A 16963-nucleotide genomic window follows, 5' to 3' on the forward strand; every position below is an offset into this window, starting at 1 on the left:
TTTGACTAAAACATAGTAATTTTAAACCTTGCTTCGATTTGTATACGATCACATCTCTATTATGAGTGGGAATATTTCAAAACATATTTCCAAAATTAAAATCAACTGGAGCTGATTTGCTGGTGTTTTTACAGTCTTATGTCCAACAAAGAAAAAATTAGTTGAATTTATTTTGCTGGCTAGAGCGAGAGAGGAGGTACAGGTAGCCTACACCACCCTCCCAGCCTGACAATAAATAGCATCAGGTTACACCTGGCAGGTGTGGAAGGGGAGGACTGGTTGGTGCTGCAGGCATACTATTTCTGATCTGATATTGGCAGCAACCTTCCTGGCTCCTGGCTGTACTCTGCTACTCTGTATAGACAGCCTGTAGCCTGTCCCAGGCTTGGCACCATAACTAATTGGGAAAAGAGTGTAAATGGATCTGTGATATGGGTGGTGTTGCTGTGCTCTGCAGCACTATTGTTTAATTGAAGGTGTACCCACGGTGCTCCCTACCTCCCCTCGTTATCACGAGACATGCAATAACACAGAGCTGTTATTACGCCAAGTGGCAGGATCCAGTTTCTCCACTGGTACACTTCACTGGATCAGATGACCTACTCAATAGAGACAGCATGATAAGGGAAGTGGCAATGTATTTGGTGATGGCATCAAGGTCTCACTCAAAAGAGAAGGTTTTCAAGTCAAGGGATTTTATCCGTGTGAAATAAAGGTTGAATGATTGTGAAAAATATACGTTTTATGCAAAATTGTTGTGAGACAGAAACAGAACTAGACACACAAAAACAGAGGCTATGTCCCAAATAGCACCCTATTCCATTTGTAGTGCACTACCTTTTGACACTGGCCCATTGAACTCTGGCCAAAAGAAGGACACTATATAGGGAATAGGGTGCCATTTGGGGTAGAGAAAACAATTGTTAGTTTACCTTATCTGTCCCCTGACCAGGGGACGGTTCTTTGTGCGGTTCATGTTGGAGTCAAAGGGCACCTCAAAGTACTGTGGAGAGAGAAAGAACAGAGTATGGTTTAATGGAGGAGTCAAGGAAGGAAGGAAGGACATACAGCTCATATTCAGAGGCCTTTCAAGTTCTTCTTTGTAACCATTCATCCTGTCAACCCACCATTCCCTAAACTGCCTGGTTATGTCACCCATCACCACATACCCCTGATCAGTGGCACTTTCATAACACCATCTCTCTGGCATAGTTGGGGTCTTAACCAATAGCATCTTCTATGGGAGCATGAGAGGCTTTGCTACAAAACTTTTAGGGAAAAGCTTTTCTGATATTTTTCATGACCAAAATTAGGCTAAAAGTTGGAAAACATACAGGGGAAAATACACAGCAATGCAGGCCTTCGTCAGACATCTGCAGTGAAAGAAAGTGAGGGAAGCAGCTCAAGACAAATCTCTGAGCAGAACAGCGGCCCTTCACATCACAGAATGGGGACTGAGGTGGGATGTGGTTAGGAGGAGGTTGGAGGGGTCTAGGGTACATAGGGGGAGGATTATGTGAAAAACAACGTATTTTTCTGTTTTATGATCTACTCTGGGAGAGCCTGCTTCAAAGTGGCCCCAAGAGATCAGCTATGTGTGACTAAAACGCAAACACATGGGGCGCTTAAATGCAGGAACCAGCTAGTATGTGTACGTGTGTACATGTGTGTAGGCCTACGTGTGTGTGTACATAAATCTCTGAGCCAGCACCCTAATGATGAAAACAGACAGAGCACTCAGACCAGAGTCCAGACAACCAGAGAATATTAAGATCCATTACTTCTGAAATATGGCTGGAATAAAATAAATAAACAGATAATACACTTCCTTAATTTACGGCCCTTTTGACATAGGAAAGCCTCTATATTTAAAAACCCCCGTGGTGGGTAATTCGTTTCATATAGAGTACATTTATATTTCGCTAGAGGCCTTCGGAGAGTTGGGTCATACCACTTTAGTTGCACAGCAGGGGGGGGACTTCTTTGCATTAACTGTGACAGGGAAGTCTGTCAGCTTGGCCTGTCGGTGTGTCCCCTCTGGAGACCTAAAGGAATGGATCATCTTGACCTGATATGCTGCTTTCTCAGGAAAGGAAAACCTTTTTGGATAGACGAGGGGTTGCATAGCAACTTGCAGGATTCACCCTTGTTCTGTGTCTGCCTACGAAATGCGTTATAAAGGGGAAGGCACACTGAATTGTTCCTCAAAATAATCACTAGTACTACAGAGATGACTGAAACGTTCCTGACTACTTCCTGACCAGTCTAGCAGGTAGGTCTAACGAGGCCCTCAACAAAACTTGGAGCGCACGCATAGCAGTGTTATAGAATACTGGACCATTGGTTTTCATACTTTTTGAATTCTCCGTGCAGCTCAAGCAATTTCTCCAACTGTTAACACATTCAAATAAATAGAAGATGCGTACCGGACCCGCGTTGGTTGGGAATTGTGGTGAGGTGCACGGACAGACTTCGTGTCCTCAGCCCCCGCGGATGGTGTTCTCAGAGCCGCGTAGCTATGTCACAATGGGACGCTGGACTATCACGTCTCAGTGTCTGTGGACTACGATATATGCTTGAAACAGGTGTGCAACTGGTCAGTCCTAGGCTCCATACAGAGAGTGGGGTTGATAATTGATGCATTTCATTTTGTTTCAGTGGCAGGTTGTGTAACATAAGCCCACAGCCACCCAAAGGGATAAAGTTAGTGGTGGGATAAGCTAAGCTCCATATAAAGTCAGTCTTCCCCTTCCCTCGAGCTGAAGTCTGCTGTGCTGGGGCTGATGACGGGCTGGCCTGGGTTGGGAACAGCTGTGGCTATGGGACCCAGGACACAGGCAGAGGTGCTAATTCTATTTCCTGGGTCAGGAAACGCGTCAGGGGGTCAGGGGCCGCGAGAGAGTGGGAGAAGAGAGCTCTGTACTGCAGTTGGAGCGGCAGCCAGGGCGAGAGCAGAACTGTCCCTCAGGCAGACCAAAAGCTCACATGCAGGACTGCTCGTTGGTCAAATAAAATCACAATCATTTCAGTTTCCAATAACGACATCATTCTGACCTGCACATAAAACTCTGACACCCACATAACTGTACCTCTGCTTTGCTCCCCCTTCCCTACAGGCCTGTGTTCAAAAATATCAGGAGTGCAGAAGAGAGGAGTGTATCACAGAATACAGCCCTAGTGTTTGGAGCAGGGTTGGGCTCAATTCATATTTTTTTATTTACTCCCATTCAACTCATTCAAATTCAAAATTGGCCACACCCCACAGGATGTAGAATTGTAATTTGTGTTTGAGTGACAGGAAGTAGAATTTAATTCAGTGCAATTCAAAGAAATTCCACTCAGTCATAGAACATGAGTTTCTATGACTTCCAGTTACCAAAGAATAAATCACTTTTAGAGCCCGACCGATAAAAATCAGTTGATCCTTTCACAGACACACTTGTACACTTGTATCGGCCTTTATTCCAAAGATAAAGCGCCAATATTATATAATAGACTAAACAAATTACGGTAAATTTGACATTTTCAATGGTAGCCTGAAGAGGGCGCTCTACGAGCTGTTCATTGAACATCATTCAGCCCTAGGTCACAATGTGAGAGAGCGTAGGCATGGTGATTTGACGGTGAGTATCTTGCCACAGCCAACATATTAGAATAAGTAAAGACTCAAAAGTACACATCACCAAGCAAGCAGCCCTGTCCTCATCACATTCTCACCTAGTTAACACTAACTGGCTAGCTAGCCGGCAAGGTAGTTAGCTTAGCTAGTTAGCAATCTGTGCTACTTATGTGCCAAAACTGGACAGGTGCCAAAATGAAAACTGTTACTGTCTAGGCCAAATATGTTAGCTAGTGGGGCTTATTTTATTTCATATTTCGGAAAAGTAACAATCAAAAACAGTTGGCGCAGATCTATCCTTCAGGCCATGCGCTTGCATTCATTTTTTTACATTACATTTTAGTAATTTAGCAGACGCTCTTATCCAGAGCGACTTACAGTAGTGAATGCATACATTTCATATATTTTTTCCCGTACTGGTCCCCCGTGGGAATCGAACCCACAACCCTGGCGTCGCAAACACCATGCTCTACCAACTGAGCCACACGGGACAAGGCTGGACCAGTCGGACTGGCAAAAAGGTTTTGTGGTCTGGGGGGGTGTATCACAGCATCATCGGACTGAGCTTGTTGTCATTGCAGGCAATCTCAACGCTGTGCGTTACAGGGAAGACATCCTCCTCCCTCATGTGGTACCCTTCCTGCAGGCTCATCCTGACATGACCCGCCAGCACGGCAATGCCACCAGCCATACTGCTCATTCTGTGCGTGATTTCCTACAAGACAGGAATGTCAGTGTTGTGCCATGGCCAGCGAAGAGCCCGGATCTCAATCCCATTGAGCACGTCTGGGACCTGTTGGATCGGAGGGTGAGGGCTAGGGCCATTCCCCCACAGAAATGTCTGGGAACTTGCAGTTGCCTTGGTGGAAGAGCGGGGTAACATCTCACAGCAAATCTGGTGCAGTCCATGAGGAGGAGACGCACTGCCGTACTTAATGCAGCTGGTGGTCACACCAGAAACTTACTGTTACTTTTGATTTTGACCCCCCCCCCTTTGTTCAGGGACACGTCATTCCATTTCTGTTAGTCACGTTAGACAAACTGAACTTGTTCAGTGTATGTCTCAGTTATTGAATATTATGTTCATACAAATATTTACACATGTTAAGTTTGCTGAAAACAAACAGTTGACAGTGAGAGGATGTTTCTTTTTTTATATACAGCGTTTATATATAGAGTTCATATATAGAGTTCATATATAGAGTTTATATATAGCGACATGTTTGATGTATTATGTAGATACAGTAAATATTAAAATATATATTTCAAACACATGTTGCAAACAGGTGTATAAAATCGAGCACACAGCCATGCAATCTCCATAGACAAACATTGGCAGTAGACTGGCCTTACTGAAGAGGTCAGTGACTTTCAACATGGCACCATCATAGGATGCCACCTTTCCATCAAGTCAGTTTGTCAAATTTCTACCCTGCTAGAGCTGCCCCGGGCAACTGTAAGTGCTGTTACTGTGAAGTGGAAACGTCTAGGAGCAACAACCGTTCAGCCGCGAACTGGTAGGCCACACAAGCTGACAAAACGGGAACAGAGTGCTGAAGCGTGTATGGTGTAAAAATCGCCTGTCCCCGGTTGCAACACTCACTACAGTGTCCCAAACTGCCTCTGGAAGCAACGTCAGCTCAAGAACAAGTCAGTCGGGAGCTTCATGAAAAGGGTTTCCATGGCTGAGCAGCTGCACACAAGCCTAAGATCATCATACGCAATGCCAAGCTTCAGCTGGAGTGGTGTAAAGCTCGCCTCCATTGGACTCTGGAACAGTGGAAAGGGGTTGTCTGGAATGATGAATCATGCTTTCACCATCTGGCAGTCTGATGGACGAATCTGGGTTTGGCGCATAGCAGGAGAACGCTACCTGCCCCAATGCAGTGCCAACTAACGTTTGGTGGAGGAGGAATAATGGTCTGGGCCTGTTTTTCCATGGCTAGGGCTAGACCCCTTAGTTCCAGTGAAGAGAAATCTTAACACTACAGCATACAATGACATTCTAGATGATTCTGTGCTTCCAACTTTGTGATAACAGTTTGGGGAATGCCCTTTCCTGTTTCAGCATGACAATGCACCCGTGCACAAAGCGACGTCCATACAGAAATGGTTTGTCGAGATCGGTGTGGAAGAACTTGACTGGCCTGCACAGAGCCCTGACCTCAACCCCATCATACCCCTTAGGGATGAATTGGAACGCCGACTGCGAGCCCGGCCTCATCTCCCCCCATCATCAGTGCCCAACCTCACTAATGCTCATGGCTGAATGGAAGCAAGTCCCAGCAGCAATGTTCCAACATCTAGTGGAAAGCCTTGCCAGAAGAATGTAGGCTGTAATAACAGCAAATGAGGGGGGAAAAACTGATTTTGGAATTAGACGTTCGACGAGCAGGTGTCTATACAAATATACAGTTGAAGTCAGAAGTTTACATACACTAAGGTTGGAGTCATTAAAACTCGATTTTCAAACACTCCACAAATTTCTTGTTAACAAATCATAGTTTTGGCAAGTCGGTTAGGACATCTACTTTGTACAAGTAGACAAGTAATTTATCCGGCAATTTTTTACAGAGATTATTTCACAATCACAATTCCAGTGGGTCAGAAGTTTACATACACTATGTTGACTGTGCCTTTAACCTGTTGGGGCTAGGGGGCAGTATTTGCACGGCAGGATAAAAAACGTACCCGATTTAAACTGGTTACTACTCTTGCCCAGAAACGAGAATATGCATATAATTAGTAGATTTGGATAGAAAACACTCTAAAGTGTCTAAAACTGTTTGAATGGTGTCTGAGTATAACAGAACTCATATGGCAGGCCAAAACCTGAGAAGATTCCATACAGGAAGTGCCCTGTCTGACAATTTGTTGTCCTTCTGTTGCATCTCTATCAAAAATACAGCATCTGTGCTGTAACGTGACATTTTCTAAGGCTTCCATTGGCTCTCTAAATCCGCCAGAAAGTGGAATGGGGTGTCTGCTGACTCTCTGGGCAAAGAACAGCAGCAGAATTTGTAAGTGGTCAGCCTGGGGACAGTGAGACAGATGCGCGGTTTGACATGCTAAGTACGGTAATGGAATATTTTGAAATGTTTTGTCACGAAATGCGCTCGCGCGTCACCCTTCGGATAGTGACCTGAATGCACAAACAATACGGAGCTATTTGAATATAACTATGAATTATTTGGAAGCAAAACAACATTTGTTGTTGAAGTAGAAGTCCTGGGAGTGCATTCTGATGAAGAACAGCAAAGGTAATCCAATTTTTCTAATAGTCATTCTGAGTTTAGTGAGCCCCAAACTTGGTGGTTGTCAAAATAGCTAGCCGTGATTGCCGAGCTATGTACTCAGAATATTGCAAAATGTGCTTTCGCCGAAAAGCTATTTTAAAATCTGACACCGCGATTGCATAAAGGAGTTCTGTATCTATAATTGTTTAAATAATTATGTCTTTTTTCAACGTTTATCATGAGTAATTTAGTAAATTCACCTGAGGTTTTCGTGGGTATGCTAGTTCTGAACATCACATGCTAATGTAAAAAGCTGGCTTTTGATATAAATATGAACTTGATTGAACAAAACATGCATGTATTGTATAACATAATGTCCTAGGAGTGTCATCTGATGAAGATCAAAGGATAGTGCTGCATTTAGCTGTGGTTTTGGTTTTTGTGACATATATGCTTGCTTTGAAAATGGCGGTGTGATTTTTTTTTGGCAGGGTACTCTGACATAATCTAATGTTTTGCTTTCGCTGTAAAGCCCTTTTGAAATCGGACAATGTGGTTAGATTAACCTCTTGACGGTCGCCTAGGATAGGGGGCGCCACAGCGCATTTAGAAAAAAATTTGTGACCATTTTAAACGGCCTACTACTCAAACTCAGAAGCTAGGATATGCATATAATTAATGCTTGTGGATAGAAAACACCCTAAAGTTTCTAAAACTGTTTGAATGGTGTCTGAGTATAACAGAACTCATATGGCAGTCAAAACCCGAGACAGATCGAAACAGGAAGTGGAATTCTGAATTGCGGACTCAACTTCATCACGTTGCCTATTAATCACACCGTGAGCTATGGTTCATTGAGCACTTCCTATTGCTTCCACTAGATGTCCCCAGTCTTTACAAAGTGATTTGAGTCTCCTACTGTGAAAACTGACAGAATGACACGCTGTGGAACGTGGTCACACAGAGAGGGCCATCACCATTATGACGCCGGCACCCCTAGCTACCCTCCCCTTTCGAAACGTTTTGAAACACAATGCAATCGTCCCCCTCGAATCTTATTGGAGCTATGGTTGAAAAAGGCCCTAAAGATTTGTTATAAAACGTTTGACATGTTTGAACGAACCTAAATAAGAAAAAAATGCATTTTGTTGAAAGAGTAGCCCCGCGCACGTCGGAACTTTTGGTGCAGCCTTCAGAACGCGCTAACAACAACAAGCTAATGGAACATAAAGGATGAACTTTCTCGAACGAAAATACATTTGTTGTGGACCTGGGATTCCTGGAAGTGCCTAAGGATGAAGATAATCAAAGGTAAGGGATTATTAACAATAGTATACAAGACTAGATTTGATATGCGATTGTTCCAAGATGGCGCTGACCTGTATTGCTAGCCTATTGTTCTGAGTATCGCATCCCCTTTTATCGCAAAGTGTGATTACCCAGTAAAGTTATTTTTAAATCTGGCATTACAGGTGCTTTCAAGAGATATTCATCTATAAATCTTAGAATGACAATATTACATTTTAAAAATGTTTTGGAATAGTAATTTAGTAAATTGTAGCGCTGTTTCATCGGATGCATTTGAGGGAAAATAGTTAGTCAACGTTACGCACCGATGTAAAATGTTGTTTTTATATATAAATATAAACTTTATCGAACAAAAGAATGCATGTATTGTGTAACATGATGTCCTAGGTGTGTCATCTGATGAAGTTTGTAAAAGGTTAGTGCTGCATTTAGCTGTTTTTTGGTTATTTGTGATGCATGTGGTTGGTCGGAAAATGGCTATGTGGCTACTTTTACGATATACTCCTCTAACATAATCTAATGTTTTGCTTTTGCTGTAAAGCCTTTTTGAAAATCGGACAACGTGGTTCGATTCAGGAGAGGTGTATCTATAAAACGATATAATTTGAAAAAAATATTGAAAAAAAAAGATTATTACATTTTGTTATGCTAATGGCGATAGGATTTTTCGCTGGATGTCGAGGCCGCACAGGGGTTAACGAGAGTCCTGTCTTTAAAATGGTGTAAAATAGTCATATGTTTGAGAAATTGAAGTTATAGCATTTGAGGTATTTGTATTTCGCGCCACGCGATTCCACTGGCTGTTGACTAGGGTGGGATGCAAACGTCCCACCTAGCCCATAGAAGTTAAACTGCTTGGAAAATTCCAGAAAATGATGTCATGGCTTTAGAAGCTTCTGATAGGCTAATTGACATAATTTGAGTCAATTGGAGGTGTACCTGTGGATATATTTCAAGGCCTACCTTCAAACTCAGTGCCTTGATATCATGGAAAAATCTAAAGAAAATCAGCGAAGACCTAAAAAAAAGAAAATATGGTAGACCTCCACAAGTCTGGTTCATCCTTGGGAGCAATTTCCAAACGCCTGAAGGTACCACGTTTATCTGTACAAACAATAGTACGCAAGTATAAACACCATGGGACCACGCAGCCGTCATACCGCTCAGGAAGGAAACGCGTTCTGTCTCCTAGAGATGAACGTACTTTGGTGCAAAAAGTGCAAATCAATCCCAGAACAGCAGCAACGGATCTTGTGAAGATGCTGGAGGAAACATGGCCAAAAGTATTTATATCCACAGTAAAACGAGTCCTATAGCGTCATAACCTGAAAGGCCACTCAGCAACGAAGAAGCCACTGCTCCAAAACCGCCATAAAAAAAGCCAGACTACGGTTTGCAATTGCACATGGGAAGAAAGATATTACTTTTTGGAGAAATGTCCTCTGGTCTGATGGAACAAAAATAGAACTGTTTGGCCATAATGACCATCGTTATGTTTGGAGGAGAAAGGGGGAGGCTTGCAAGCCGAAGAACACCATCCCAACCGTGAAGCACGAGGGTAGCAGCATCGTGTTGTGGGGGTGCTTTACTGCAGGAGGGACTGGTGCACTTCACAAAATAGATGGCATCATGAGCAAGGAAAATTATGTGGATATATTGAAGCAACATCGTAAGACATCAGTCAGGAAGTTAAAGCTTGGTTGCAAATAGCTCTTCCAAATGAACAATGACCCCAAGCATACTTCCAAAGTTGTGGCAAAATGGCTTAAGGACAACAACGTCAAGGTATTGGACTGGCTATCACAAAGCCCTGACCTCAATCCTATTGAAAATTTGTGGGAAGAACTGAAAAAGCGTGTGCGAGTGAGGAGGCCTACAAACCTGACTCAGTTACATCAGCTCTGTCAGGAGGAATGGGCCAAAATTCACCCAACTTATTGTGGGAAGCTTGTGGAAGGCTACCTGAAACGTTTGATCCAAGTTAAACAATTTAAAGGCAATGCTACCAAATACTGATTGAATGTATGTAAACTTCTGATCCAGTGGGAATGTGATGAATGAAATAAAAGCTAAAATAAATCTCTACTATTTTCACATTCTTAAAATAAAGTGGTAATCCTAACTGACCTAAGACAGAGAACTTTTACTAGGTTTAAATGTCAGGAATTGTGAAAAACTGATTTTAAATGTACACTGCTCAAAAAAATTAAGGGAACACTAAAATAACACATCCTAGATCTGAATGAAATAAATAATCTTATTAAATACTTTTTTCTTTACATAGTTGAATGTGCTGACAACAAAATCACAAAAAGAATCAATGGAAATCCAATTTATCAACCCATGGAGGTCTGGATTTGGAGTCACACTCAAAATTAAAGTGGAAAACCACACTACAGGCTGATCCAACTTTGATGTAATGTCCTTAAAACAAGTCAAAATGAGGCTCAGTAGTGTGTGTGGCCTCCACGTGCCTGTATGACCTCCCTACAACGCCTGGGCATGCTCCTGATGAGGGATCTCCTCCCAGACCTGGACTAAAGCATCCGCCAACTCCTGGACAGTCTGTGGTGCAATGTGGCGTTGGTGAATGGAGCGAGACATGATGTCCCAGATGTGCTCAATTGGATTCAGGTCTGGGGAACGGGCGGGCCAGTCCATAGAATCAATGCCTTCCTCTTGCAGGAACTGCTGACACACTCCAGCCACATGAGGTCTAGCATTGTCTTGCATTAGGAGGAACCCAGGGCCAACCGCACCAGCATATGGTCTCACAAGGGGTCTGAGGATCTCATCTCGGTACCTAATGGCAGTCAGGCTACCTCTGGCGACCACAAGGAGGGCTGTGCGGCACACCATGACTGACCCACCGCCAAACCGGTCATGCTGGAGGATGTTGCAGGGAGCAGAACTTTCTCCACGGCGTCTCCAGACTCTGCCACGTGCTCAGTGTGAACCTGCTTTCATCTGTGAAGAGCACAGGGCGCCAGTGGCGAATTTGCCAATCTTGGTGTTCTCTGGCAAATGCCAAACGTCCTGCACGGTGTTGGGCTGTAAGCACAACCCCCACCTGTGGACGTCGGGCCCTCATACCACCCTCATGGAGTCTGTTTCTGACAGTTTAAGCAGACACATGCACATTTGTGGCCTGCTGGAGGTCATTTTGCAGGGCTCTGGCAGTGCTCCTCCTGCTCCTCCTTGCACAAAGACGGAGGTAGCGGTCCTGCTGCTGGGTTGTTGCCCTCCTACGGCCTCCTCCACATCTCCTGATGTACTGGCCTGTCTCCTGGTAGCGCCTCCATGCTCAGGACACTACGCTGACAGACACAGCAAACCTTCTTGCCACAGCTCGCATTGATGTGCCATCCTGGATGAGCTGCACTACCTGAGCCACTTGTGTGGGTTGTAGACTCCGTCTCATGCTACCACTAGAGTGAAAGCTCCGCCAGCATTCAAAAGTGACCAAAACATCAGCCAGGAAGCATAGGAACTGAGAAGTGGTCTGTGGTCACCACCTGCAGAACCACTCCTTTATTGCAGGTGTCTTGCTAATTGCCTATAATTTCCACCTGTTGTCTATTCCATTTGCACAACAGCATGTGAAATTTATTGTCAATCAGTGTTGCTTCCTAAGTGGACAGTTTGATTTCACAGAAGTGTGATTGACTTGGAGTTACATTGTGTTGTTTAAGTGTTCCCTTTATTTTTTTGGAGCAGTGTATTTGGCTACGGTGTATGTAAACTTCCGACTTCAACTGTACACTACATGACCAAAACTGACTACACCTAATATAGATTAGAAGAGGCATTTGAATTTCAGTGAATGCAACTATATTTCCTTTCATTAAAACTAATTGCAATTCTGTATCCTGCTTACTACTTAAATTCAAATTCTAGAATTGAAATAGATGAGGTATTCTCAATTCATTTCTGAATGAGCCGACTGGTTTGACTGTGTGCTAGTCCTCCATGGAGCCCTGGTTTGATGTGGGTGTCAAATTCTAGCTACTCAGTGAGCCCACTGTGTGCTGACAGTGTGTGTCGTCATTTCACAGTGTCCCCCCTCTATTAGCCTTCCTCCTCTCTGCCTTTTAAGTTGGCTCATCTGGATCACATCACTACCAGCCCTCTCCTCTCAGCCCCTTGTCATTACTTCCCTACAACCACACAGTCCCATATGCTACAAACATGGGTCCACGGCTTTAAACAATTATGCCATTCCATTCTACTGTGTGTGCGAACACACGCGTTTGTGTAGGTGCAGTCAAAGAGGGCCGGAGCAGTTCAAATCTGTTTAAAGTAATGGAGTATCAAATCAGCTCTTTAAATCTGATTGGCACAAAAACATGACCACCTGACAACTTAATCACTTCCTGTTCTCCTAGTCTCTTCCTGTAAAACAGAATGCTCAGAGGGAGAGACTCCGTCCTACTGGCCTAATTCACAACCTATCACATCACCAGTGCCATAAATGTAAAACTGATATCATAATGAACAAGTCATTCCACCTCAAAAAGTACAAGAGCATTTCGACACCCACCGTCTCAGATTGTTTCAAATTCATTTTTGTACTTAAAAAAATAAGATTAGCATTCCTGAATACAGTTCAACAAAAATTATTTGATTTCTGATAAATTAAGCCAATTGATTGCACCCAAATTGGCCATTTTAATTTATAGGATTCATATAATCTACAATAAATATAGTACCTAACATCCGATTTGGACCTTCATTCTTACTAACAATAAGACACAAGGAATCCCCCAAAATTATCAAAAGCCACCCATGGACCCCCACGCTAATCCCACCCCAGCAACCAGTATATAGTGTCAGTTCTCCATGTTGACAAGTACTATGGAGCTGCTGCTTGGAGTATTGTTTCTTCATCTTTTTAATGTATTCCCTGTGAACAGGGTGATGTTTTCTTTTCTCCCTATTCAGAGAAATTAGCCATTAAAGTAATACGTCGCTTGCAATATTTACCATAAATTAGTGTGCAAGTACCATGTGTTGCCCACTATATTGCAGTTTCTTGTGTTCATTAAAAATGGATCACATAATATTCTTTGCAACTTTGGGTAGAAAACCAATACCTTTTGCTCATGATGAAAATAGATTGTATGGTCATCCTCACAATTCCATCCAGCCCTCCATGAAAGCAATTTAGTTTGTCATTCTCTTAGGCTTAATGTGTCCAAGAAACGGTCCTCTGTGTATGATTTATCCCCTTCAAAATTTTTTTTTACAATTAGTTATACCATTCTTGGTGAACAAGCAAACCACATGGCAACAGCAGTTCTAATGGTTTCAATGTTATGTGCTGCGTTTCAAACTCAAAGTAGACAGCCCTCGGCCCTAAACCCTCAGCCATATTTGTCGTCTGTCCAAATGATTAGCCAAGCAAGGGAAGTTTGCAACGTAAGCCCCTCAGCCTTTGTTTTTAATGGAGTTTGCGAGTGTACAATCATGTTCACGTCGGGGCCTGAAACGCCCCATAATTCAATTCGCGATGATTGTACATCCGCTAAGATAAGTCAGGCAAAATGTAAAACCTCAACATGCAAGTGTAAGTAAGAACAAATGTAAATAAGTTTGAAATTGTGCTACTAATGCACAAACACGTCTCGTAAAAGTAATTATGTTTTTGATCGATTAGCTTTTGAAACACTTTCCTTCTTCAGAAGTAGCTAGGTAGGCTAATGTTAGTTAGCCAATTAATTTACTAGCTATCATACAGTAGGCATATTAATAATTTAGTTATAAGTAGACATGCACTCATAATTGACTGTAGCGCATATAAAGCACCCACAAGCTACCGGTGGCTGAAAACACAATCATCACGCAATGTACGAGTGACAACTTTCCGGGTAAGGGCGTTCCATTTAAAAATCATTCCTTCCTCCCTCTCCCCTTGCCCTGCAAGTGTATACTCGTCAGACGTCATCAGTCGTGTCCACTTAATTTGAGGGCTGAGGAGATAAAAGACACGCCCTAAGTGTTTGGAATGCAGCCATGGTCTCTATTGGTCAGAGATGTGGACTCTAGTCACGTGACTTGGACTCGAGTTGCACATTTTGCAGAATGAGACTTGACTAGGCAAAGAGAAAAAACACTTTCCACTTGACTTCAACTTGAGCATCTATGACTCGTGACTTAACTTGGACGTGAGCAGTATGACTTGAGACTTGTCATCTCGCGCACTACAATATGTAAGCCTATCTGTCCTTTATTTCAGAGTGCTGCAGGTTCTGCACATTCGGTTCGGTGTCTTTACCAATCAGATTCACAGTAATCACAGGTTGCGCAGGCCGGGCACAAAGCACGTCATCCAGCAAAGTGGGCGCCGCTAAACGGTCCTCCGGTATTATTTAGCAAACTTGATAACACACCACTCCCGACATGCAAAAACTCTTGACAGATATGTTGCAGCAGCCTACATCTAAACTGTATGGGAAGAAAAGGGGACGATCAACTAGGCTACTGATAACCGCAGCAAACAGCTACATAGGCTACAGCCAATGTAGCCATGTCCCCTCTTGTCCTCTGGCCAGAGTAAACAAAGTGGTAATGTTATGTGGCCCATTCATTTGTGTTTGGAGAAAATGTGAATGTGATCAAATTTGGTTTGGGCTACATTCTTGGGCTGGCTGGCTAGGCTACCTTGACCTTTTCAATCCAAAATGATTAACTGAAATTAATCAAACAATACTCAGTTACAGAAATAGTACATTTTTAATTGCAGTTGCATAGGCCTATATGATGCAAGCCTGCATAAAGCAAGCTCAGCCCTGTGAGTTCTATTGTCCAATTGCAGTCATTGTGTCTGTTACCAAATTAGGAAAAGCTCTGGGTCCCAGGGAAAACAATTTGCCCCACCAATCTGGGACCTGTGGTGCCACCTTTGCACCGGTCCCAAAAATCGTTGCGGGGAGAAAAGGGATGCAGTTTATAAAACTTGTGGGTCCAAAACTCGCAATAAACACTTTACCATTGACTTGAGAACTGAAAATGATGGACTCGTGACTTGAGCTGTGAAACTTGGGACTTGACTCAAGACAAAAAAAAAAAGGTTGAGGTCCCATCTCTGCTTATAGTCTAATGGTAAAAGTCCCAAAACACACACACACAGCATAGTGTTTTGCAATGGTATTGGGTTTAATGGTACATTTCACTAAATCACACTACATAGAGATGTTTTCTAATTATTTGATTGAAAAACCTACTGCTATGCAATGGTTTTTAATTGAATTATTTTAGGGTTGTCACATTTATTCACGAGCCCATTTCTCCATCAAAGTTTTGGGCTTGTAGGAAAAGTCTTCATATGACAATTGCACCATGTAGGTAGCCCTCAGAGAGCTGCCATTTGTTGGACTATTCAAAGAGTTGGGTTGAAGCATTAGGTTGCTAAGGGAATGACAAACTGAATTGCTCTCATGGAGGACTGGCTTGACCACACAATTCATTTATTTTGATAATGAGAAACAGCTATTGGTTTTCTTCCCAAAGTTGCAAATAAAATGTTGTGATTAATTTAATAAACTAAGAAAAATGTCATAAAAGGGTATGGCTGCAGTAGCAGGAACAGCGGCATCTAGTGGGCAAAACCTGGTACCGTCACACTCATTTACAGTAAATAATGCAAGCAACTTCAAATGGATCATTTCTCTAAACGGGGAAAAAAACAGCACCAGATTCATAGAGAATATATTACAAATGCTGAAGAAGCAATACTCCAAGCCACAGCTTCATACTACTTGTCAACATAGACGGATACTGTATGCTGGTTGTTGGGGTGGGATTGGCGTGGGGGGGGGGGGTACTCCATAAAGTGCTCTGTAAAAAGTGTGCATCCCAAATGACACCATTCCCTTGATAGTGCACTAATTTTGATCAGATACCATAGAGTGCGTGTCAAAAGTATTGTAGTGTAAAAGGGAACAGGGTTCCATTTGGGACGCAGCCATTAAGAGGCTCACAGCTCTAAAGCTGTAAGTTTAATGTCTAGCCTGTCATTGTGATATGATACAGAGTCAGTCTCTAGACTGTAGTATTCACATCCTCTGAGGTTTCACAGAAAGAAGACAGAGCTCACAGCGATACTCTCACAGCGATACTCAGCGTGGTTTGATTGATGGACATGGTGTAAAACTGAAAGGGGGTCCAGAGGGGAGCTGCACCGGAAGCTATGGAGGGGTTGTGCTGCTTTTGATTACACACACACACACACACACACACAACCACCGCTGCAGGGACAATTATCCACCAGATGATGAGGGCGGAAAACAGAGGCGAGACCATGGAGAGCGGGAGAGGTGGAGGGTGCCGGGGGGAATGGGGTAGCATACAGACACTACAGCTGCCAGATCCTGGGGGAATCAAAGACAAAACGTGATCCTCCAACCACCACCAAGTCTCAATTGACAACAGGCCTTGTGAAATATATGTGTGTGTGTGTGGCAATTCCTCTTCCTGTGGTCGACTTAGAGGAAAAAGATGTGCTTTTTTTTCACACTGATTTATAGTGATGGTAAAAACACAGCGGGTCTTCTAGAACTTTCATGTCTGGCGAGATGAACACACAGACTTTGCTGTGCCATTGTGTCTAAGTGGGTGAGTCTGGAGGACGCCGCTTGGCCGGAGTATATAATGGCTTAATAAAAGGCTAGATGGAATATACCTGTCACTTAGGAGATAAACCATGTGGACGCCAAAGCTATCAGTCCCACACACATACACCCTCAAGGGCAACGAGCGAGAAGCTGTTTGTGAATGAACTGTGTGGGCCCCACTCTACCCA

At 43.2% G+C, this 16963-nt stretch overlaps 1 protein-coding gene across 1 annotated transcript in view; it reads right to left on the minus strand.

The window, feature by feature from the left end:
• The window catches only part of cox10 (cytochrome c oxidase assembly factor heme A:farnesyltransferase COX10), a 67532-nt gene that overhangs the window by 6855 nt on the left and 43714 nt on the right, over positions 1–16963 (minus strand). Inside the window, exon 5 of the mRNA XM_014179837.2 lies at positions 933–1003. Within this exon, the coding sequence (XP_014035312.1) occupies positions 933–1003 (71 nt within the window). The remainder of the gene's footprint in view (positions 1–932; positions 1004–16963) is intronic.

This window comes from Salmo salar, chromosome ssa28 (assembly GCF_905237065.1).
Source record: "Salmo salar chromosome ssa28, Ssal_v3.1, whole genome shotgun sequence".
Taxonomy (NCBI): domain Eukaryota; kingdom Metazoa; phylum Chordata; class Actinopteri; order Salmoniformes; family Salmonidae; genus Salmo; species Salmo salar.